At 63.0% G+C, this 22665-nt stretch overlaps 1 protein-coding gene across 1 annotated transcript in view; it reads right to left on the bottom strand.

Annotated features, from left to right (window-relative positions):
- Positions 1-22665, bottom strand: part of HSPG2 (heparan sulfate proteoglycan 2) — a 42533-nt gene that overhangs the window by 5441 nt on the left and 14427 nt on the right. The window contains exons 24-84 of the mRNA XM_039697432.1: positions 21450-21626; positions 21181-21360; positions 20883-21001; positions 20697-20808; positions 20505-20618; positions 20298-20425; positions 20134-20220; positions 19999-20048; positions 19828-19916; positions 19612-19752; positions 19340-19531; positions 18308-18400; positions 18145-18225; positions 17834-18064; positions 16686-16799; positions 16470-16597; positions 16304-16390; positions 15115-15341; positions 14933-15043; positions 14748-14848; positions 14278-14458; positions 13712-13771; positions 13416-13538; positions 13187-13327; positions 12034-12176; positions 11814-11949; positions 11583-11728; positions 11362-11500; positions 11132-11286; positions 10898-11036; positions 10613-10764; positions 10106-10244; positions 9829-9986; positions 9345-9483; positions 9110-9261; positions 8875-9013; positions 8643-8794; positions 8419-8557; positions 8185-8336; positions 7963-8101; positions 7729-7880; positions 7504-7642; positions 7270-7413; positions 7061-7195; positions 6401-6582; positions 6135-6327; positions 5875-6054; positions 4272-4532; positions 3841-4051; positions 3665-3762; positions 2893-3159; positions 2707-2819; positions 2477-2624; positions 2208-2324; positions 1866-1950; positions 1637-1781; positions 1464-1563; positions 1270-1379; positions 1087-1195; positions 908-1006; positions 122-343 (exon numbers count right to left, since the gene is read on the bottom strand). Of these exons, the coding sequence (XP_039553366.1) occupies positions 122-343; positions 908-1006; positions 1087-1195; positions 1270-1379; positions 1464-1563; positions 1637-1781; positions 1866-1950; positions 2208-2324; positions 2477-2624; positions 2707-2819; positions 2893-3159; positions 3665-3762; positions 3841-4051; positions 4272-4532; positions 5875-6054; positions 6135-6327; positions 6401-6582; positions 7061-7195; positions 7270-7413; positions 7504-7642; positions 7729-7880; positions 7963-8101; positions 8185-8336; positions 8419-8557; positions 8643-8794; positions 8875-9013; positions 9110-9261; positions 9345-9483; positions 9829-9986; positions 10106-10244; positions 10613-10764; positions 10898-11036; positions 11132-11286; positions 11362-11500; positions 11583-11728; positions 11814-11949; positions 12034-12176; positions 13187-13327; positions 13416-13538; positions 13712-13771; positions 14278-14458; positions 14748-14848; positions 14933-15043; positions 15115-15341; positions 16304-16390; positions 16470-16597; positions 16686-16799; positions 17834-18064; positions 18145-18225; positions 18308-18400; positions 19340-19531; positions 19612-19752; positions 19828-19916; positions 19999-20048; positions 20134-20220; positions 20298-20425; positions 20505-20618; positions 20697-20808; positions 20883-21001; positions 21181-21360; positions 21450-21626 (8596 nt within the window). The remainder of the gene's footprint in view (positions 1-121; positions 344-907; positions 1007-1086; positions 1196-1269; positions 1380-1463; positions 1564-1636; positions 1782-1865; positions 1951-2207; positions 2325-2476; positions 2625-2706; positions 2820-2892; positions 3160-3664; positions 3763-3840; positions 4052-4271; positions 4533-5874; positions 6055-6134; positions 6328-6400; positions 6583-7060; positions 7196-7269; positions 7414-7503; positions 7643-7728; positions 7881-7962; positions 8102-8184; positions 8337-8418; positions 8558-8642; positions 8795-8874; positions 9014-9109; positions 9262-9344; positions 9484-9828; positions 9987-10105; positions 10245-10612; positions 10765-10897; positions 11037-11131; positions 11287-11361; positions 11501-11582; positions 11729-11813; positions 11950-12033; positions 12177-13186; positions 13328-13415; positions 13539-13711; positions 13772-14277; positions 14459-14747; positions 14849-14932; positions 15044-15114; positions 15342-16303; positions 16391-16469; positions 16598-16685; positions 16800-17833; positions 18065-18144; positions 18226-18307; positions 18401-19339; positions 19532-19611; positions 19753-19827; positions 19917-19998; positions 20049-20133; positions 20221-20297; positions 20426-20504; positions 20619-20696; positions 20809-20882; positions 21002-21180; positions 21361-21449; positions 21627-22665) is intronic.

Here is a 22665-nt window from a genome sequence, read left to right as displayed (position 1 = left end):
CAGGGGACCCCACTGTGGCTCAGGGACCTCCTTCATGCCAGTGAACTCTGGTAACGCTGTGTCACCCCCTCACTCCCACAGTCCCCGGTGCCACCTGTCCACAGCGCCCTGTGCCACCCACCTGAGCCCAGCTCGTAGCGGAACTCGAGGTGGCCACCGATCATGGCCAAGGCCACGTAGTCCTCGACAGGGGCGGCTTTGCCGGCGCTGAAGAGCAGGAGCCCGTCGGGCGCCAGCGGCAGGAACTCGACCTCCAGCCGCAGCTCATGGTGCACGTTGGTGAGCGGCGGGTACGAGACGAAGGCTCCCTCCTCATCGAACGACGGCACGTTCACCACCTCACCTGCACAGCCCATCAGTGCCCAGCGTAGGACCCCACCATCCTCAGGGTGGGACATCCAGCTCCATCTTCCGCCATCCATCCATCCATCCATGGATCCATGGATCCATCCATCCATCCATCCATCCATCCATCCATCCATCCATCATCCCTCCATCCATCCATCCATCCATCCATCATCCCTCCATCCATCCATCCACCCATCCATCATCCATCCATCCCTCCATCCATCCATCCATCCATCCATCCATCCATCCATCCATCCATCCCCAGCCTTCATCCCCCATTATGGGACCCCATCATCCATCCCCAGACTCTATCCCCAACCTCCAACCCCACAGTGGGGCCCAATGTTCAAGCCCATGATGGGACCCCAGCCTCCATCCCCATGGTGCCCATTTTCCCAACTGGTCCCTACCTCTTGCCAGTGTCCCCAAGGTGGTACCCAGCCCCATCCCATCCCCATGTCACCAGGGTGGTCCCAGCCATGTCTCCATCTCCCTGGAGTGGTGCCCACCCTGTCCCCATGCCCCAGGACGGTGCCAGCTGTGTCCCTGTGCTGCTCACCCTCGGTGCACCTCTCCCCAGTCTTGCCCAGGTGGCAGCGGCAGCTGTAGCCCTGCCCGTCCGGCCTGTTGACGCAGGTGGCATCAGGCCCACACGCCTCTGTGGGGTGAGAAGCCATGAGCACCCATCCTGAAGGGACCCTGGGATGATGTCCCCATGGAGGGAGTGGTGTCACCTACCCGGGTGACAGTGCAATGCCTGTGAGTACTCGCAGTTGCTGCCGGTGAAGCCGTGGGGACATCGGCAGACGTAGGTGCCACTCTCGTCGTCCTGGCACACGCCGCCGTTCTGGGTGAGGGGTGACAGGGGTGTCAGCAGTGGGCAGGGATGGGTGGGCATCACCTCCTCCCCTCCATCCTCACCTGGCATGGCCGGTCCTGGCAGGTGGGACAATTGGTGACACCGTGTGCCTGCAGGTCCATGTCCCCAAAGGCCACCTCTTCCCCTTGGATGCGGAGCTGGCGCACGCAGCCTGTAGGGTGGTGGAGATGGGCAGAACTGCCACATGATGCCCAGCACCCCCTCACCCCGGTACCCCCCAAAACCCCTCACTCACCCATGAAACCCTGGCTGAGCCCCGTCTTTGCCACAGCGCCGATGTCGGGGTACCCGCCCAGGTACAGCTCCTCGTTCAGATCCAGCCCTTGGAACTTCCCCTGCAGGCACACCAGGGTGGGCGCGAGCTCCAGCACCCTGACCCCCCCCCAACGCCGCACCCCAAAGCGGTACCTGGGAGGTGCCATTCACAGCAGGGTGCCCTTCCAGGCCCAGCGAGCCCCAGGTGAGGTTGCGGAGCAGCCGCACCGTGTGGTACTCGCCCAGCCGCAGCGCTGTGGGGTGACGGATGGTGGCCATGCCCGAACCAGCATCAAACCTGGTGTTTTGGAGGCACAAGGAGTGTGGGTGCGTGCTGGCACCCATCTCCCACATCTCCCGTACACCCGCTCATAGGTCTCACCTGAACTCGGGGCGTCCACCCACCAACCCGAAGGAGATGAAGTCGGCACCGCTGTTTTTCCGCTGCCCGTTGTACAGGAGAAGCCCTGAGGGGTGGCAGGGGATCAGATGGGACAGTCCCCATCCTGAGATGGGGGACACATCCTAGGGGACCCAGAAATCCTCCCAGAACTGAGGACAAATCCCCCGTAAACTGGAGGCTCTCAGATGAACAGAGAATGGGAGATAAAGGAGGGCAAGTGGAGCATGAAAGGAGGGGAGGATGAAGGCAGAAAAGGGAGGGGGAAATGATGGAGGGGACATGAAGGAGGACACAGAGGACACTAGGGGCACACGGGCTCACCATCCGCAGCATCAGGTCGGAAGGTGATGAGGATCTCAAACCTCTTGTAGGCATCCTTGATGGTGGGCAGGGGGAGGAAGGAGCGGGGCGACTGCCCGAAATAGGGGACCACGTGCTCTGCAGGGATGGGAGGGTAAGGAGGAGCAGGGCATACCACCCCTGCATCCATCCATCCATCCATCCATCCATCCATCCATCCATCCATCATCCATACATCCATCCATCCATCCATCATCCATACATCCACCCATCCCTCTGTCTGTCCTCACCTTGGACCTTCAGCACGTAGTAGGCTGTCTGCTGGCCGCGGTGGTTGGCAGCCACGCAGGTGTAGACGCCGGCGTCCTCGGGGCGCACTGCCGGCAGTGTCAGCACGTTCCCCTGCACCCGGGCACCCGCCGGCAGCTCCCCATCCAGCTGTGGCACAGAGGAGGGGGTCAGCACCCACAAGCAGCCCCCACAACCCCTGCCATGCCCACCATCCACCCCCCCGTGGCACCTTGCTCCAGGTGATCTCCGGCACTGGGAAGCCAGATGCCAAGCACGGCAAAACAGCTGCTGATCCGAGGGACACCTCCTTCACCTCCGGCTGCCCGGCGATTTGGGGAGCGGCTGGGGACACACAGAGGTGTCACCAACCTGCAGCAACACGGTGTGCGTCCCCACCTCTGCGTGCCGTGCTCACCTTGCACATGGAGGATGACGTGGGACTGGACGGTGCCCACGGCGTTGGTGGCGGTGCAGCGGTACTGCCCGGCGTCCGCCCGCTCCACCTGCTCGATGGTGAGGGTGCCGGCACGGACCAGCACCCCGGGGCGGATGCGGCCCCCCACTTTGCTCCAGGTGACGTGGGGACGGGGCTCCCCCAAGCCCAGGCACTCCAGCTCCACTGTTGTCCCTGCCAGCACTGTCTGCACCGCGGTCCGGATGTTGATCAGGGCCCTGGGGAGAGCTTGGGGGACAGTGGGGATTTGGGGTGAACCCCTGGCACAGGGAGGCATTGCAGTCTGGCAGCGGAGTGGGAGACAGGGAGAAATGGGGCTCCTGAGGGGATGTGGCATAATTGGGGTGGCTGTGGGAATGGGGAGAGGTCATGGGAGGTGTTGGGAGTCCTCGTGAGCATGGTGAGACATGGGGAGTACCAGGGTGGTCATGGGTGTGGGAAGAGATAGGGGGCACTGGGGTGATCATGGGTGTGGAGAGAGACTGATTGTGTCGGGGTGTCCACAGGCATGGGGACGGGTGGGAGGTATTGGGGTGTCTGTAGGCCTGAGGAGAGATTTCAGGTCACCGAAATCATGGGCATTGGGGGCTATTGGGGTGCATGTGTGTGTAGGGAAATGGAAGGTGCTCAGGTGCCCCTCCATGGGGGGACATGGGGGTCCTGGGGTGCCCTTGGTGGTGGGGGGCAGATCAGGGGGTGGATGTGTCCCCTGGTGGTGGGGTGATGCTCCTACCCTGCACAGTGAGGGTGGCCCTGTCCTCTGCCTGCCCGCCTGGGCCACTGGCCCGGCACACGTACACGCCCTGCGCCCCCGGCGCCAGCTCCGGCATCCTGCGGGGACACAGCCAGGGTGAGGGACCCCACGGGGGACCAGCATGGGGGTCCCACCTCCCTGTCCCCGTTCTTTACCTCAGCACTCCGTCCCGCACGCTGTGGGTGGGGGGCAGCTCCCCATCTTCCCTCAGCCACTCCACATGGGCACGAGGGTCCCCGGAGACAGAGCAGGCGAATTCGGCAGTGCCACCCACCCCCTTGACGAGGCTCCCTGGTGTCACTCGCACCACCAAGGGACCACCAGCGACGTCCCCACCTTCACCAGGGGAGGATGATCCACCGTCACCTGGAAGGGATGCAGAGCTCCAGTGGTACCCAGGAACACCAGGGTGGGACGCAGACCCCCAGTGGTACCCAACGGCAGCAGGCAGGGGGATGTGGAGCCCCAGTGGTACCCGTCAGCACCGGCATCACCCGGGCAGGATGCAGAGCTCCGAGGGCACCCGGCAGCACTGCCAGCACCCAACGTGGGGCACAAACAGTACCCGTGCCGGGGAGGGGCTCACCGTGAACAGCCACGCGGGCGAAGGCCTCGGCGGTGCCGACACGGTTGGTGACGAGGCAGCGGTAGGTGCCGGCGTCGGCGGGGGCCGCGGGGCTGAGGCGGAGGAGGCCGGCGCGGTGGGCCACGCGCGCCGAGAGGCTGCCGTTCACCTTGTCCCAGGTGTAGTGCAGCGGGGGCGTGCCGTGGGCCAGGCACTGCACCTGCACCGCGTCACCTGCCCGCACCGCCGTGTCCTCCGGGAGGATGGTGGCATACGGAGGAGCTGCAGGATGGGGGGAGCCGTCAGCCATGAGGGGGCCAGGAGTGGGTCAGTGGGGCAAGGAGGGTGGTGGTGAGGGGTGTAGGGGGGTGATGGAGATGGGCGTGTGTTGGGATGGATGAGAGTTGGATGGATCCATGAGGAAGGGGTGGATAGAGGAGTGAGAGGAGATGGAGACATGGATGGGTGGGACGGCCAGGAGTGATGGATGAATCCACCAGGAAAGAAGGAATGGATGGAGGATGGATGGATGGATGGATGGATGGATGGATGGATGGATGGATGGATGGATGGATGGAGGGATGGATGGATGGATGGATGGATGGATGGATGGATGGATGGATCCATGGATGGATGGATGGGCAGATGGGGGGGTGGGTGGGTGGATGGCTGGGATGGTTGAGTGATGGATGAATCCACAAGGAAGAGGTAGGTATGTGGGTGGATGGATGAATGAGTGGCTGAGTTTGAGAGCAGATGGTGAGTTTGGCATGTGCTGGGATGGATGAGATGGATGATGCACTAGGAAGGGATGGATGGAAGGGTGTGAGAGGAGATGGAGAGATGGGATGTGCTAAGATCAACAAGAGATGGGTGGATGCACAAGGATGAGATGCATGGAGGGGTGTGAGAGGAAACAGAGAGAGGAATGTCAGCTGGAGTGGGTGAGCAATGGATGAGTCCACCAGGAAAGGACGGATGGAGGGTGTGAGAGGAGATGGAGAGATGGACATGAGCTATGATGGATGAGGAATGGGTGAATTCACAAGGACAGAATAGATGGAAGAGTAAGGAGATGGGGACATGGGTGTGTGCTGGGATCGATGAATCCACAAGGAAAACACAGATGGAGAGGTGTGAGCAGAGATGGAGAGATGGACATGAGCTGTGATGGATGAGTGATGGGTGAATCCACAAGGAAGAAAGGGATGTTAGAGTTAGGAGATAGAGAGATGGGTGTGTGCTGGCATGAATGAGATAGATGAATCTATGAGGAAAAGATGGAAGGAGAGATTTGAACAGAGATAGAGAGATGGGGTTGAGCTGGGATGGATGAGCCATGATGAATGGATAGATTGATGGATGAGAGAGCAGAAGTGGAGAGGGACATGCACAGGGATAGGACAAGCAGGTGGACACACCCACAGGAAGGGTTGGTGGTGGAGCTTGAGAGGAGGAGGATGAGTGCTGCAACGGAGCAGGACGGTCCCACAAGGAAGGGCTGGATGTAAGGGTGGAGGTGGTGATGGAGGTGGCCACATGTGGAGGAAGGACGGGTGATGGCCACAGCAGAGGGGGCAGCAGGAGCCCAGGACACCCCAACCCCCAGCTGTCCCCTTCTTACTCTCCACATCGAGGGTGACGAAGACTTCGGTGGAACCCACGGGGCTGCTGGCATTGCAGATGTACTGGCCCGAGTCCTGCTGCGCGGCACGAGGGATGACCAGGCTGCCGTTCACCACGCGGTGCTGCCAGGGCAGGGGCGCCCGCAGCTTCGACCACTCGATCCGAGGCACCGGGTCACCTGCGACCACACCATCACCATGGTGTCAGGTACTGCTCAGAACCTCCCTTCTCCACCACCGTCCTCCAGGCTCCCCGTACCTCTGGCCGTGCAGTGCAGCGTGGCGGTGTCCCCGGCCACCACGGTGACGGTGGATGGGGCGGTGACCTCGGGGGCCCCGGGGTGCTGCTGTGCTGACTCCACACTGACATCCACCCGTGCCTGCGCCGAGCCCAGGGCACTGTGCGCCGTGCACACGTAGGTCCCGGCGTGCTCCGGCTTGGCCGGTGACAGCTGGGGGGGACAGGGTGAGGATGAGCACCAGGTACTCCCGGGTGCCCTATGGTGCCCCTGGGTGCCCCCTCACCTGCAAGATGGCCTGGCTGTCCATGTGCAGCAGTGTTTGGTGCTCCACCTTCTGCCGGGAGCCCAGCCGGCTCCAACGCACCAGCGGTCGCGGCTCGCCCCGGCCCAGGCACTCCAGGCTCAGGGATTTGCCCTCCTTCACTGCCACGGGGCCTGGTGGCATCACTGACACCGTGGGGGCACCTGGAGAAGGAGGAGGGCATTGGGGTGGGGATTGGGACACTACCATGAAGGGCAGCTGGAAGGTGCCTGGCTGTAGGGGCACCCGGAGGAAATGGGATGGGATCACCCTGGGAGCATGGGAGGAAATGAGCACAAGCAGGGGAATGGGGACACAACATCTCAGGAGCTTCCAAAGCACATGGAGGAGATTTGCATGGGGATGGGGATGTCACAACTCCTGGGGCCCCTGGAAGGACACCAGCATGGGGACATGGGCACCACCACTCCAGGAGCACCTGAAGCATGGAAAGGAGATGGGGATAGGGACACCATCACTCCAGTGGTATCTGGATGACATGGAGGACACCAGCATGGTAACAGGGAGACCACCCTGAGGGCACCTGGAGCACATGGAGGACATGGGGATGGGGACACATGTGCCCTGGGGACACCTGGAGCACGTGGAGACAGGGACAGGGCCACCCTAGCCACCTCATACCTTGCACCACGAGGTTGACGACGCTGCTGGCCACGCCGAAGCGGTTGGAGGCCACGCAGTGGTAGGCGCCCTGGTTGCCCACGTGGGCACCGGTGATGGAGATGACTGAGCCATTGGCACTGATCTTCACATTGTCTGGGCAAGGAGGAGCCATCAGCACCAGGGCCACCCTGGGGACCATGCCAGGGCCACCCTGGGGACCGCCATACCTTGGAGGTGTTGGCCAGGCCCCATACGCCAGGTGATGTTGACGGGCCGGGCGCCGTCGTGAACACGGCACTTGAAGGTGGCATCTTCACCTGGTGCCACCGCCATGCTGTGCGGGTCGATGGAGATGATGGGGCTCTGCAAACCTGTGGGGACAAAGGCACAGAGAGGCCACGAGGTCACTCGCATCACCCATCTCCCCTCAGCATCCTCCCTCACCCCGTGGCCGCACTCACGGTAGCTGGAGCTGTCACGGGAGGTGACAGTGACAGACACAATGGCCTCACGGGAGACGCTGCCCGTGTCAGCCCGGCACACGTACTCTCCTGAATCGGCCACTGAGAGCTGGGACAGCCGCAGCCGGGACCCCGAAATCTGGGGACATCATAGCAGAAGGTGGTGGCATCGTCCAGCCACGCACAGCAGCCACCATCCCCCACCCCACTGGTGTCCCCACCTACCTGGTGCTTGGCTGGGAGGGCCCCACCGCGCTTGTACCAGGTGATGGTGGCCTGTCCCTGGCCGGCCACCACGCAGTCCAGGTCCAGAGTCTGTCCCTCGGTGACAGAGGACGCCGAGGACTCGATGTGGATGGGCGGCGTGATGCCAGTGGCTGCATGGGCAGGGTTGAGGGTGAATGGCCCCAGTGGTCCCTGACACCCGTGGGACCCTGTCCCCTGGAGGGTGGCACTCACAGCGGGAGGGGCTGTCTCCGTCATCGATGGTGACGATGAGGGATGTCTCCTGCGTGATGCCACCTGATGTCACCCGGCACACGTACTCCCCTGAGTCGGCTGCAGTCACCTGGGGGATGCGCAGGCGAGTGCCTGACACCTGCAGGGAATGGTTAAGGGACAAGTCAGCACCGTAGAGCAGGGGATGGGACAAATTCAGAGTGACCCTCCCCTGCCACCTACCTGGTGGCCAACAGGCAGGGAGCCACCACGCTTGTACCACGTCACGGTGGTGGGGCCGGACCCTGCCACCACGCAGTTGAGGTCCAGGGTCTGTCCCTCAGCGATGGCCGAGGACAAGGACTCGATGCGGAGGGGCTGGGAGATGCCAGAGGCTGGGGGACAACAGGGAAAGGGAATGTTTATCACCAAGGTGACACCTGACTGTCCCCAGGCGCTGCCCTCTCTCACACTCACTGTAATAGCTGTTGGCACTGCTGGGCACGGTGACAATGACAGATGCCTCCTGGGTGACAGTCCCCAGGGTCACCCGGCACACGTACTCCCCCGAATCAGCCACTGCCACTTGGGCAAGGCGCAGGCGGGTTCCTGACACCTGGGGACGTGACAAGTTGGGGACACACCAGTATCAGATGTAGGGTTGTGGCCTGCAGGGCAAAGCTACCTCCCCCGTGTCCCACCTGGCTGTTTGGGGGCAGAGCCCCCCCGCGCCGGTACCAGGTGACTTGGGGATGGCCCTGTCCTGCCACCATGCAGTTGAGGTCCAGCGTCTGTCCCTCGGTAACAGCAGCTGAGGAGGTCTCGATCCTCACTGGTGGCGTGACACCAACAGCTGGGGGTGACAGTAGGGTGCATAGGGTCACCACTCTGTCCTTACCACGTCCCTATGTCACCCCTCACCCATCCCAGTACCGTAAGAGGAGCCAGCGCCAGTCTGGATGGTGACAATGAGGGATGTCTCATGTGTGACACTGCCTGCTGTCACCCGGCACACGTACTCCCCCGAATCGGCTGCTGTCACCTGGGGGATGCGCAGGCGGGTGCCCGACACCTGGAGGGGTGGCACACATGAGAATGGGCACATAAACCCCTCAACACCACCGAAAATCCCTTTTCCACCCCAAAATGCTCCTCAGTGCTCCCCCACCTGGTGCTTGGCTGGGAGGCTTCCCCCGCGCTTGTACCAGGTGACAGTGGCCTGTCCCTGCCCGGCCACGATGCAGTTGAGGTCCAGGGTCTGTCCCTCGGCCACGGAGGAGGACGAGGACTCGATGCGCACCGGAGGGGTGACACCAACGGCTGCAGACAGAGACAGGGAGGTCACCCCAAGAACTGCGGCACTGTCCCCCAGTCCTCAGTCACCTCCTCCTGTCCCCACTCACGGTAGGTGCTGGCACTGCTGGGCTGGATGGTCACCACGATGGAGATCTCCTTGGTGGTGGCCCCACTGGTCACCCGGCACACGTACTCGCCCGAGTCGGCCGCTGTCACCTGCAGCAGCCGCAGCCGGGAGCCAGACACCTGTGGGGAGGGGACACGGGGGTCACAGTGGCCATGTGAGCTCTGGCAAGGGGCCATCTGGGATTGCACAAGGCCACTGGAGCTTGCACAGGGCCACTCTGGGCTAGAATGAGCCACCTGGGCTTATATGGGGTCATTTGGGCTTCCTTGGGGTCACTTGGTCTTCCATGGGGTCACTCAGGCTTCCATAGTCATGGGGCTTGCCCAGGACCAGCCTACCTTGCATGGAGTCATCAGGACTTGAATGGGGTCCCCAGGATTTGGATGGGCCACTTGGTCTTGCCCAGAGCTGTACGTCATCCCTATCTTCCCCCCTTGGTGACATCCTCCCTCTGTGTCCCCTACCTGGTGCTTGGCTGGGAGGGCTCCCCCGCGCTTGTACCAGGTGACAGTGGCCTGTGTGGGGCTGGCGATGACACAGTTGAGGTCCAGGGTCTGTCCCTCGGTCACGGGGGATGACAGGGACGAGGACTCGATGCGCAGTGGGGTCGTGCTGCCTGGGGCTGGAGTCCAAGGTGGGTTAGAGACTGCGACCACCACCATGTGTGTGACCCTCCCACGGACACTGGGAGCAGTGCCACACCCCCACGGGTAACCTCCCGTGTTCCCTGTCCCCACTCACAGTAGGCGCTGGCACTGCTGGGCTGGATGGTCACCATGATGGAGGTTTCCTTGGTGGTGGCCCCACTGGTCACCCGGCACACGTACTCGCCCGAGTCGGCCGCTGTCACCTGCAGCAGCCGCAGCCGGGAGCCAGACACCTGCAGGGAGGGGACATGGGGGTTACTGGGGACACTTGGGCTTCCATGGGGCCACGTGGGCTTGAATGGGACCACCAGGGCTTGAATGGGGACACCTAACCTTTCATGGGCTACATGGGCTTCCATAGGTCACCTAACTTTTCATGGACCACCAGGACTTGCTGGTCTTATATGGGGTCACTTGGCCTTACAGGGGCCACCTGGGCTTCCATGGGACCATCTGCATTCGCACAGGTCACCCAGGCTTGCCCAGGGCCAGCTGGCCTTGCATGGGCCAACAGGATTTGGATGGGCCACCTAGGCTTGCCCAGAGCTGTTGGTCAACCACTTCCACCCCTTTGATGACATCCCATCTCCATGTTCCCTACCTGGTGCTTGGCTGGAAGGGATCCCCCGCGCTTGTACCAGGTGACAGTGGCCTGCGCAGGGCTGGCGATGACACAGTTGAGGTCCAGGGTCTGTCCCTCGACCACGGCAGAGGACGGGGAGTCGATGCGCAGGGGAGTCGTGTTGCCCGGGGCTGGGGACAGAGACAGGACTGTGACACCAGTGACCACAGCAGGACCTCGCCAGTACAGTCACCTGAGCCATGGCTCAGTGATGTGACACACGAGGACCTCCCGCTGGCACTGCCACCCCCTGTCCCCACTCACAGTAGGCGCTGGCACTGCTGGGCTGGATGGTCACCATGACTGCGCTCTCCTTGGTGGTGGCCCCACTGGTCACCCGGCACACGTACTCGCCCGAGTCGGCCGCTGTCACCTGCAGCAGCCGCAGCCGGGAGCCAGACACCTGTGGGGAGGGGACACAAGGGTCACCAGCGCTCTGCACGGGGCTGTGCATCAACCCCAGGCACCCTTTGCATCGTCACCCTCTGCGTCCCCTACCTGGTGCTTGGCTGGGAGGTTTCCCCCGCGCTTGTACCAGGTGACAGTGGCCTGTCCCTGCCCGGCCACGATGCAGTTGAGGTCCAGGGTCTGTCCCTCGGCCACGGTGGACGAGGATGCCTCGATCCGGACAGGGACACCTGAGGCTGGTGGTCCTGCAGGGAGGACAGAGCTGTGACCGTCTGTTGGGAACCAGCTGTGCCCTCCAGTGCTGCTGAGCCCAGTCTCACCATAGGATGAGCCTGATGCGGCCACGACGGTGACAATGACAGATGCCTCCCGGACAGCGGTCCCCAGGCTTGCCCGGCACACGTACTCCCCTGAATCAGCAGCCGTGACGTGGGGGACACGGAGCCGGGACCCTGAAACCTGCAGTTGGGGACATGCTTTGGTGTCACACAGCAGGGGACAGGGCAGCGTTTGGGGTGCTGCCCACCCTGCTGTGCCCTACCTGGTGGCCAGCAGGCAGGGAGCCCCCACGCTTGTACCACGTCACGGTGGCAGAGCTGGGTCCTGCCACCACACAGTCCAGGTCCAGGGTCTGTCCCTCGGTGACGGATGGGGACGAGGACTCGATGCGGACCGGCGGCGCCACTCCTGCAGGGAGAAAAAGGGGTGGAGGGGTGGGTTGTAGCCCCCAAAACCATCCCCGAGCACCATTGGTGTCCCCCACCCTCCTCACCTGGCACCACAGCCACCTCGATAGCGGCGCGGGCCGTGCCAGCAGCGCTGGTGCCCACGCAGAGGTAGATGCCACCATCAGCCGCCGTCACAGCCGGGATGACGAGCGTGGCGATGTCACCGTGCTCAGCGCGGGACTGTGGTATGAGGGTGGGTGTCAGTGGCACCCGTGGTGCACACACACCCCCAGGAGCACCCACGGGTGCCAGCACCCCGCTCACCTGTGGCGGCAGAGCGCTCCCCTGCTTTTCCCAGGTGATGGTGGCAGTGGGGGTCCCCGAGACCCGGCAGTAGAGCCGCACCGTGGAGCCCTCCTGCACCTCCGTCCGCTCCGGGCTCACCTGCACCTGTGGGGTGCCTGCGCCTGCGGGGAGGGGGATCAGGGCGGTGCTGGGGGCAATGGCGGGATGGGGACAACGGGGGGGACATGAGTGATGCAGACGATGAGGGTGAAGGGCACCGGGGGATGGTGGAGGTGGCGGGGGACAACGAGAGTGATGGAGATGATGAGGATGATAAGGGTGATGGGAACAATGGAATGATGGGGATGACAGAGACTATGGGGGTGATGGGGGTGTTGGGGGCAATGGGAACAATGGGAGCAATGGGAACAGTGGGGTGGACAGAGATGATGGAGATGATGGAGATGATGAGGAATCACGATAAAGGTGATGGGAACAATGGAATTATGGGAATGACAGACACTATGGGGGTGATGGGGGTGTTGGGGGCAACGGGAAAAATGGGAGCAATGGGAACAATGGGGTGGACAGAGATGGATGGAGATGATGCAGATGATGATGATAAGGGTGATGGTATCAATGGAATGATGAGGGATGATGGGATGATGGAAATGAGGGGACAACGGGGGATGAGGGGGAAGAAGAGAACAGTGGGGACAATGAGAGTGACAGGGATGGTGGGGACAATGAATGGTGTGAACGGGAGGTGACAGAGACAATGGTGGTCATGATGGGATGATGGGGACAAAGGGGATGATGAGATGATGGGATGGTGGGGATGAGGGGGATGGACAATGGGAGATGACAGGGATGATGAGGGTTACAGGGATGATGAAGATGACAGGGATGATGCTCACCATGGAGACAATGGAGATGGACAATGGGGATGATGGGGAACGACACAGATGATGGGAGCAAGAGGGGTGACAGGGCCAATGGGAACAAGAGGAGTGATGTACATGGCAGCAGTGATGGGAATGATTGGGGTAAGGGGGATGATGGGAATGATGGGGATGGGGGTGATGGGGACAATGGGGTGAGAGGACGATAGAGATGATGGGGATGATGGGAAAATGGGGTGACTGATGATGAAGATAACGGGGATGAAAGGGACGAGGGTGATGCTGCTCACCTTGCACATGGAGGAAGGCGCGTGCCGTGTGCTGCCCGGCGCTGCTCCGTGCCCGGCACTCGTAGTGCCCGGCGTCAGCGGGCTCGACCGCGGCCAAACGCAGCGTGCCACCCTGAACCACAGCCTGCGGCGGCAGCGCACCTGCAGGGACACGGCCTGCCATCACCCCTGCTCGCCGTGTCCCCCCACCCGGTCCCGGTGTTCCCCCCTGTCCCCAGCGGGCACCTACCGAGCCACTCAAGGGTGGGCTGGGGGCTGCCGGTGACCACGCAGCGGAACTCGGCCGGCTGCCCCGGTGCCACGCTCAGCTGCGCCGGCTCCACGGTGGCGGTGGGGGCGCTGGCGGTGCCAGCTGCAGTGAGACCCGGGGTGGGCTTAGGGCTCGCCAGGCCCCCCGGTGCTGTCCCCAGGCGGTGGGAAGCGGGGTGGCGTGGCACAGCCAGCAGCAGGGTGCACGTGGAGCCCCTGCATGCAGCGGGTGGGGGGAGCATGCGGACCCCCAGGAGCCCTGCCCTGGTGACTTACCCGGTCTGTGCCCCTCCATGAACTCAACGGGTCCATAGAACATCTGAGTCTTTGAGGCAGCTGCAGGAGGGAGTGGGTCTCAGGGGAGTGTGCCCATCACCTTGGAGTCCAGGCACCAAACCTGCCCACCACCCTGGTGTACAGGCACCAAACCTACCCATCACCTTGGCATATAGGTACCAAAACTGCCCATTGCCCCAGTGTCGTGGCACCAAGTGTGCCCACCACTCCATTGTCTGGGCATTCAATGTCCCCATCACCCCAGCACCTGGGCACTGTCACCACAGAGCCAGGGTGGTGAGCGTGCCCATCACCTGAAAGACTGAGAACCAAGCAAACCCATCAGCCTGGCATCCAGGCATTGACTGTGTCCATCACCCTGGCATCTGGGCATCAACCTCCAAACAGCAAGCGTGTCCATCAAACCCAACGTCTGGGGGCCAAGTGTGACCACCACACCTTGCCTTGGCACTGCGTGTGCCCATCACCCTGCTGTCTGGGCAGTCGATGTGCCCATCACCCTGGTGCTGCCCATCACCACGGGGTGAGCCAGTGTGGGGGCTCACCCTGGACGTAGAGCGTGGCCGTGCCCTGGTCCATGTCCAGCATGTTGGAGCCGGTGCAGACGTAGACCCCGGCGTCCTGGGGCCGCACGTTGCGCAGCGTCAGGATCCCGTTGAAGTCCATGGCGCCTGCCGGCAGCGTCCCGTGGTTCTGCCGTGTCCACACCAGCGTGTAGGCAGGAGACTGGGGGGACACAGGTGGGGAGGCCGCTGGGATGATGGGCATATGGTGGGAGACATGCCCAGCTGTGCACCCATGGGGGAGAGGTGGCACCCAGGGATGTCCCACTGAGCTACGTAAGGACCCAAGGGGGCTTGGGGGGTTCCTGTGCTCCGGGTGTCCCCATGAGCACATCCTCGGGTGTCCCTTTGCTCTGTAGGACCAGCTGGGCACCCAGGGGCATCTCCACACCCTGAATGTCCCTGCACACACCCTGCAGCACCCCTGCCATGCCGTGCCCGCTTCCCCTCACCTTGCTCTTGGCGGTGCAGACGAAGGTGACATCGGCGCCGGGCTGCACCCGCTGCACCCTCTTCTCCTCCACGGTGACGGTGATGGGCTTGTCGGGGGTCTCTGTGCCCGCACAGAGAGGTGAGGCTCGCTCCCACTCCTGCCTCCCCTCCGTGCATGTCCCCCCTCTCGGTGACAAGGACCTACCGGTGACAATGATCTCGGCGCGGCTGGCATTGCTGTGCCGGAGGTTGCGGCAGGAGCAGACGTAGACGCCGGCTTCAGAGGGCTGGATGCTGGGGAAGTGCAGCTCCTCACCTGGGGGGACAGGCAGGTGACACCCCACACCCTGGGCACACCCCGATGTCCCCCCCGGAGCCACCCAGTACCTTGGCGGCGGCTCTGGGCGCCCTCGGGCAGGGGCCGCCCGTCCTCTCGCACCCAGTGGTAGTAGAGCGGCGGGTCCCCGGTGGCGTGGCAGCGCAGGGTGACAGCGCTGCCCTGCGACACCGCCGTGCGCTGGGGGTGCACACGCACGGCCAGCGCCGGGGGTGGCCCCGCGGGGACACAGCCCTGCCCCCGCACCGTGGGGTCACCCGTGTAACCGGGGGCGCAGCTGCGGGGAACAACGGGGGCACCGGGTTTGGGGGAGCCCAGTGGGGTGCAAATGGCAGGAGGTGTATCGGGGTGGGTGCTGTGGGGTGTGTATGGGGATGAGCATTCTGGGGTACACAGGGTGGGTATAGTGGGGTGAGCACACCATGGTGAGTACATCAGGATGAGTATAGCGGGGTGGTGACTGTGTCAAGGCGGGTATAAGGGTGGGCACTTTGGGGTTTCTCCACTGGGGCGAGGCCATCGGGGTAGGTGCACTGTGCATTGGGGTGCTTACGTCAGGCTGAGCCCTTCAGGATGCAAAATCTGGGGTGAGCTCATAAGGGTGAGTACCTTGGGAGGGTGAAGCAGGGGAACATTGGGGTGGCTATATTGGGGTGAGTGTATTAGGGTGGGTATATTGGGAAGCACTTTGGGGTGGGTGTGAAAGGGGAAGGCCATTGGGGTGGGTATATCTGGGTGCATCAGTTGGGGTGAGCATATTGGGGTGCAGATGTCGGGGTGAGTACACAGATACTCTTCAGGATGCATGCATTGGGGTGAGCACATTGGGTGGGCACAGGAGGAGTACATTGGGGTGGGTAATGTGGGTGGATAAATGCGAGTGAGCCCATCAGGGTACGTGAAGGTGAGACAATGCAGGTGGCTTTTGGGGATAGGTATATAAGGGTGACTCAGTCAGGGTGGGGTTTTGGGGTGGGTAAATGGGGATGAACCCATCAGGGCAGGTATAGCAGAGTGCATATATGGGGGTGAGGCCATGGAGGGGGTTTTTGGAGGAGTATATTGGGGTTGTTTCTGGCGAGGGGTATATTGGGATGGGGTTTGGGGGTGAGGCCATGGAGGGGGTTTTTGGAGGGGTATATTGGGGTTGTTTCTGGCAAGGGGTATATTGGGACAGGGTTTGGGGTGAGCCCATGGGGTGGGTTTTTGGGGCAGGTTTCGGGGTGCCAGCAGCCTCACCGCTCGCAGTACTGCCCGCTGTAGCCCGGCTCGCAGGCGGTGCAGCGGTACCCGCCGCCTCCCAGGCTCTCACAGGTCCTGGAAAACCTGGGGGACAGAGCAAGGTGAGGGCACGTGCCTTCCCTGGCAGCCAGCCCAGCACCCCCCGCCCAGCACAGGCACCCACTGGTTCTCGGGGTACGGGAGGGGACAGGCGCAGGGCTGGCAGTCCTCGGGGGTCCCGGCGGTGGCGTCCCCGTAGAAGCCGGGGGCACACTGGTCACAGAAGTCCCCTGCCGTGTTGTGCAGGCATCCCTGGGGGATAGTGGGGGCACAGATTGGGGGTGTCAGGGCTGGGCTAACAGCACGGCTCCCCCAGAAGATTCGGAAGGTGAGGCCTTACGGAGCAGGCGCCGCTCTCGGGGTGGCAGCTCTCGGAGTGGCCGTTGCACTCGCACAGCTCGCAGTGCCCCAGGTACAGCCCCCCGCCGGTGCGCGTGTACCCGGGGGCACAGTCCTGCGGGGAGGGACAGCGCTGGCACCCCCTCAGCCTGGGCAAGGCGCCGGGCAGGGGTGAGGAGGGGGCTTGGGGGACAGGTGGGTGGTGGTGTGGGTGCTGGGGGGTGGCGAAGAGTGATGGGGGTGATGGGAGCAATGCTGGGGGGAGGATGGGGGAGTGATGGCAATGATGGGGGATGCTGATGGGATGATGGAGAGTGGTGGGATCAATCCTCCCTACTGAAGGGAGAATTGAGGGGTGATGGGGGTGATACTGAAGGGAGATTTGAGGGGTGATGGGGGTGATGGGGGTGATACTGAAGGAGGACTGGGGGGTGATGGGGGTGATACTGAAGGGAGGATTGAGGGGTGATGGGGGTGATACTGAGGTGATGGGGGGTCGGGGACAGATGGATGATGATGGGTGGGCTTGGGGGTTTGATTGAGGATGCTGGGGGTGATGCTGGGTGGGAGTATTTAGGGGTGATGCTGGGGAAGATGGGGAGGTTCATGTGGGGTCATGGGGGGTCACAATGGGCGTGTTATGGGGCTGATGGGGGAGTGATAGGGGGGTGCTGGGGGTACTGGGGGATGCTGGGGCCTGATGGGCAACGATGGGACTGCTGGTGATGACGATGGTACAGTGATGGAGGGATGATGGGGGAAGTGCTGGGGGTGATGGAAGGTGATGAGGGGGTGATACTGCAGGGAGAATGGAGGGGACACAGGGGTGAGGGTGGCAGGGTGATGATAGGTTGATAGGGGATGAGAGGGTGGAGAGATGATGATAGGGGGTGATGGGGGGATGATGATGGGGGATGCTGGAGGGATGATGCAATGCTGGGGGCGTGATGGGGGGATGGAGGGTGATATTGGCCATGAGTGGGGGATGCTGGGGTTGATGATGGGGACAATGATGAAAAGAGTGATGGTGGTGATGGAGGATCACCCTGGACTGGTGGTGAGATGCTGGGGGGTGATGAGGAGATACTGGGGAGGAGGGCAGGGAGGTGATGGGGGTGTTGGGGTGACACGGGGAGGGGCTGGGCTCACCTGGCAGGACAGCCCGTGGTATCCGGGGGGACAGCGACACTCCTCCACCTCGGGGGCTGGGGGCAAGCCGGGCTGGGGGGGCACGGCCGTGTCCATGGCCACGTCGGCGATGGCGGCGGCGGCCGTGCTGGTGGAGTAGGTGGCTCGGATGAGGATCTCATCCAGGTCGGCCAGCGCCATCAGCAGGTGCTCCCGTGTTGCTGGCTGCCCGTCTGGCCGCTGCCAGTATTGCTGCGGGAACGGGGGGTTAGCGGGGCACACGCTGTGGGACAGGGGGACATCAGGGACAGAGGCTGCCCAACACCTCCTACCTCCCGGAAAACGATCTCGAAGGCCTGGGGGGTCCGTGGGGTCAGGTCAGGCTGGTAGGCCACCAGCGTGATGTCATTGCCCTGGGACAAGGGGGACAAGGAGGTCAGGGGGTCCTGGTGTCACCCGCTGTGTCCCTGTCCCACCCCAGCCACGCCCCCTTACTGTGATCTGGACGTCGGCGTCGGGCAGGGGGGCTCCCTGTCCCCCCGGGGTGTAGGTCAGGGTGTAGCGCAGCCGACCGCCGTAGGAGCCCACCTGCACCGGGATGGGATCATGGGATCATGGGATCGATGGGATGGGATGGGATCAGTGGGATGGGATGGGATCAGTGGGATGGGATGGGATCAGTGGGATGGGATGGGATCAGTGGGATGGGATGGGATCAGTGGGATGGGATGGGATCAGTGGGATGGGATGGGATCAGTGGGATGGGATGGGATCAGTGGGATGGGATGGGATCAGTGGGATGGGATGGGATCAGTGGGATGGGATGGGATCAGTGGGATGGGATGGGATCAGTGGGATGGGATGGGATCAGTGGGATGGGATGGGATCAGTGGGATGGGATGGGATCAGTGGGATGGGATGGGATCAGTGGGATGGGATGGGATCAGTGGGATGGGATGGGATCAGTGGGATGGGAGGGGATGGGATGGGATGGGATGGGATGGGAAGGACAAATGGAAGAGGATGGGCATGATGGGGACAGTGATGGGCATGGGGAAGGTGATGAGATGAAATAGGGAAAATAGGGATGAGGAAGAGGAGAAGGAAAAGCGAGAGGGGAAAGTGGAAGGGGAAAAGGGAAAGGGGAAAGAAAGAAGATAGGGATGAGGAAGGGAAGAGGATGGGGAGGGGAGGGGAGGGGANNNGAGGGGAGGGGAGGGGAGGGGATGGGGAAAGAGGAGAAAGAAAAGAATGGGGATGATGATGGGGACAGGGGATGGCACAGAGTAGGGATGAAAAAGGCAAAAATTATGAGAAAAGGGGAAAAGGGAATGGAGAAGGGGCAAAGGAGAAAAAGACAAAGTGAAAATAGGAAAAAGGGAAGGGAAAGGGGAAAAGGAAGAAGAAAAAGGAGAAGGGCAGAGGCAAGGAGGCTGTGCCCCCCCCAGACAGTGCCCAGGGTGCCCATGGGGAGGGGGTGCAGCCCCTGGTGGGGCATTCCCATGGCTCCCAGGGGTCACCCGTTACCTTGTCCCCCTGGTAGGGAGGTGGCAGCTGCCAGTAGTAGGAGTCAGGGGGCAGCTCCCCGAAGCGCTCGTAGGTCAGGTGGGGCTGGGGGTGCCCCGGCTGCACCCCAAAGCCGCTGCTGACGCGGGTGCTGCGCTGGCGGTTCACCAGGGCGAACCCCTGGGCATCTCCCGGGGCAAAGGACGTCCGGATCTGCGGGATCGAGGGGTGAGAGGGGTCTGGGACAGCTGGGGACACCCTGGGGACGTGTGGGGACAAGAGGGAACACTCACGGTGCCACGGGCGAAGGCAGTGCTGGCGCAGTGCTGAACGATGCCCATGCAGAAGCAGGGCAGGCACCCAGCTGGCTCATCCCCGCTCAGGTGGAAGTGGTGGGGACGGCACGTGGCACAGTGGGGACCCTCCACGTTGGCCTGGTGGGGGGAGACAGCATGGTGACATTGCCCTGTCACCCTTCCTGGGGTTGGGGACACACACACAAGACTCACCTTGCAGTGGCACTGCCCGTTGGCATCGCAGCCCTCGCCGGTGCTGCCTCGTGGGTCACACTGGCATTGTGCGCCGGGGACACCAGGCACTGAGGGGGGACACAGTCAGCCACAACCCCCCTCGGTGCCACCGCAGGGGCCACCACTTTGTCCCTGCCCTGTGACACTCACCTCGGCATGGCTCTCCCCGCAGCGGGTCCCCCACATACCCGGGCAAGCACCTACAGAGGGACAAATCCAAACGAGGCAGTGAGGGGAGTGTTCACCCCAAAACCACCCCCTGCCCCATCCCAGCGTCCCTGTCACCTCTCGCAGAGGCGCCCGCTGTGCCCTGGGGCACAGGCACTGCACGTGGGCTGCCTGTCCGTGTCCTCGAAGCAGATCTTTGTCACCCTGCGGAGGGGACAAAGGCACAGGTGACACCCAGTCATTGTCCTCAGGGATGGGTCTGACCAGGGAATGGCACCTACTGGGTGTCCCCATGGGGTCCGTGGCAAGGACAGGGCTGGCAGTCGCCCGGGGTGCCCCGGGTGGCATCGCCGTAGTAGCCAGGTTGGCACTTGTCACACTGGGGACCCTCGGTGTGGTCCCGGCAGCCCTGTAAACAAAGGGGGTGATGGCATCGCTGTCCCTGCCGTGGGAGCCCCCGGGAAGTCCCCTGGGTGTCCCCAGCTGACCTGGCAGACTCCGGTGTCAGGGTGGCACTCGCTGGCATGGCCGTGGCACTGGCACGGCTCGCAGGTGCCCAGGTAGAGCCCGGCGCTGCTGCGGGTGTAGCCGGTGTCACAGTCCTAGAGGGGACAGTGGCAGTGGGGTGGGACACGGCTCAGCATCCCCACAGTGGCAGTGAGGGGACCCGAGGGTCTCACCTGGCACGAGGCCCCGCGGTACCCGGGGGGGCAGGCACAATCCTCCACCTCCAGCGCGGGCGGGCGGCCGGTGGCGTGTGGCACTGCCACGTCCAGGGTGACATCGGCCAGGCTGCGGGGCCAGAGGGGGGTCAGCACTGCCCTGCCACCCTGCTGTGTCCCCTCCTGGCTCCACCAGGGGCTCACCCGCTCTCCTCTGGCTGCTCCGAGTAGGACGCCCGGATCATGAGCAGGTCCACGTCGGCCAGGGCCATCAGGAGGTGCTCGCGGGTGGCATCGTGCCCGTCTGCGCGGCGCCAGGCGCCCTGTGCCACACCAGGGTGACATGGGGGTGCCATCCCCCACTGCACCCAGCCTAGCCCCTGGGGCATCCGGGGTGACCTCCCCATGGCAGCCAGCCTGACCCTGGGGCCCCCAGATCAGCCCCCCAGTCTGACCCCTCCACGACCCCTCTCGCTGGGTGTCACACAGGGACCCCTCTCACCTCACGGATGGGCACAGTGACAGTGGTGGGCACACCGGCGGGGGGGGTGACGCTGGAGAAGTGCTCCAGGAGGATCCCATTGCCCTGGAGCAGGACGTCAGGGTGCCGGGGGGGCAGGGGAGCGCCAGCCGGGGCCCGGTGTGTCACCGTGTACCGCAGCTCCCCGCCGTACGCCGTCACCTGCGGGGACATTCAGCATGGCTCGGGGCCACCCGCTCCCCGAAGCGGGCGGCGGGGACACGGAGGTGTCCCCGGGGCGGCGGTGTCACCTTGTCCCCGGTGAAGGGCGCAGGCAGCACCCAGTAGAGCACTCCCCGGGGCAGCTCCCGGAAGGCGTCGAAGCGCAGCTCCCGCGGGGACGCGAAGTGTGGCACGGCCCCCGGCAGCCGCGAGCCCGACAGGTTGGCCAGGGGCAGCGGCGCCGAGTCCTCAGAGCTCAGCAGCACCTGGGAGAGGGATTCTGCTGGGCCTGGCATGGCATGGCACTACATGGCACTGCAGGACACTACATGACATTACACAGAGCTACGTGGCATCACTTGGCACAGCATGGCCCTATATGACACGACAAGGCACGACATGTATGTTGTATGACATGTACCACACAGCATGGGTGACATGACATTATGGTACAGCCTGGCACAACGTGGTGCTACACAGCACCCAGTAGAGCACTCCCCGGGGCAGCTCCCGGAAGGCGTCGAAGCGCAGCTCCCGCGGGGACGCGAAGTGTGGCACGGCCCCCGGCAGCCGCGAGCCCGACAGGTTGGCCAGGGGCAGCGGCGCCGAGTCCTCAGAGCTCAGCAGCACCTGGGAGAGGGATTCTGCTGGGCCTGGCATGGCATGGCACTACATGGCACTGCAGGACACTACATGACATTACACAGAGCTACGTGGCATCACTTGGCACAGCATGGCCCTATATGACACGACAAGGCACGACATGTATGTTGTATGACATGTACCACACAGCATGGGTGACATGGCATTGTGGTATGGCCTGGCACCACATGGCATGGCACAGTGTAACACCACAGACCGTGCCATGGCATGGTGACATGTATTGTGACAGTACATGGCATGGCATGGCATGGCACCACACGGCACGACACAACGTATGATGGCACATCGCTGCACGACACAGCAAGACATGGCACAACATGGCATGGCATGACATAGTATGGGCCATCATGGCATGGCATGGCATGGCATGGCACTACTATGGCATGGCATGGCATACCAAGACAATGACAAGACCTGGCATGGAATGGCATGGCACATCAAGACAATGGCAGGACATGGCATGGAATGGCAGAGGATGGCATGGCATGGCATAGCACATGAAGACAATGACAAGACATGGCATGCCATGGAATGTCACATCAAGACAATGACGAGACTTGGCATGGCATGGCACATCAAGACAATGAAAAGACATGGCATGGAATGGCATAGGAAGGCATGGCATGGCATAGCACATCAAGA

This window comes from Passer montanus, unplaced genomic scaffold, assembly GCF_014805655.1.
Source record: "Passer montanus isolate IOZ18808 unplaced genomic scaffold, ASM1480565v1 scaffold118, whole genome shotgun sequence".
NCBI classification, from domain to species: domain Eukaryota; kingdom Metazoa; phylum Chordata; class Aves; order Passeriformes; family Passeridae; genus Passer; species Passer montanus.
The sequence above is the reverse complement of the archived record's forward strand: the minus strand, read 5'-3'. Positions and strand labels throughout refer to the sequence as shown.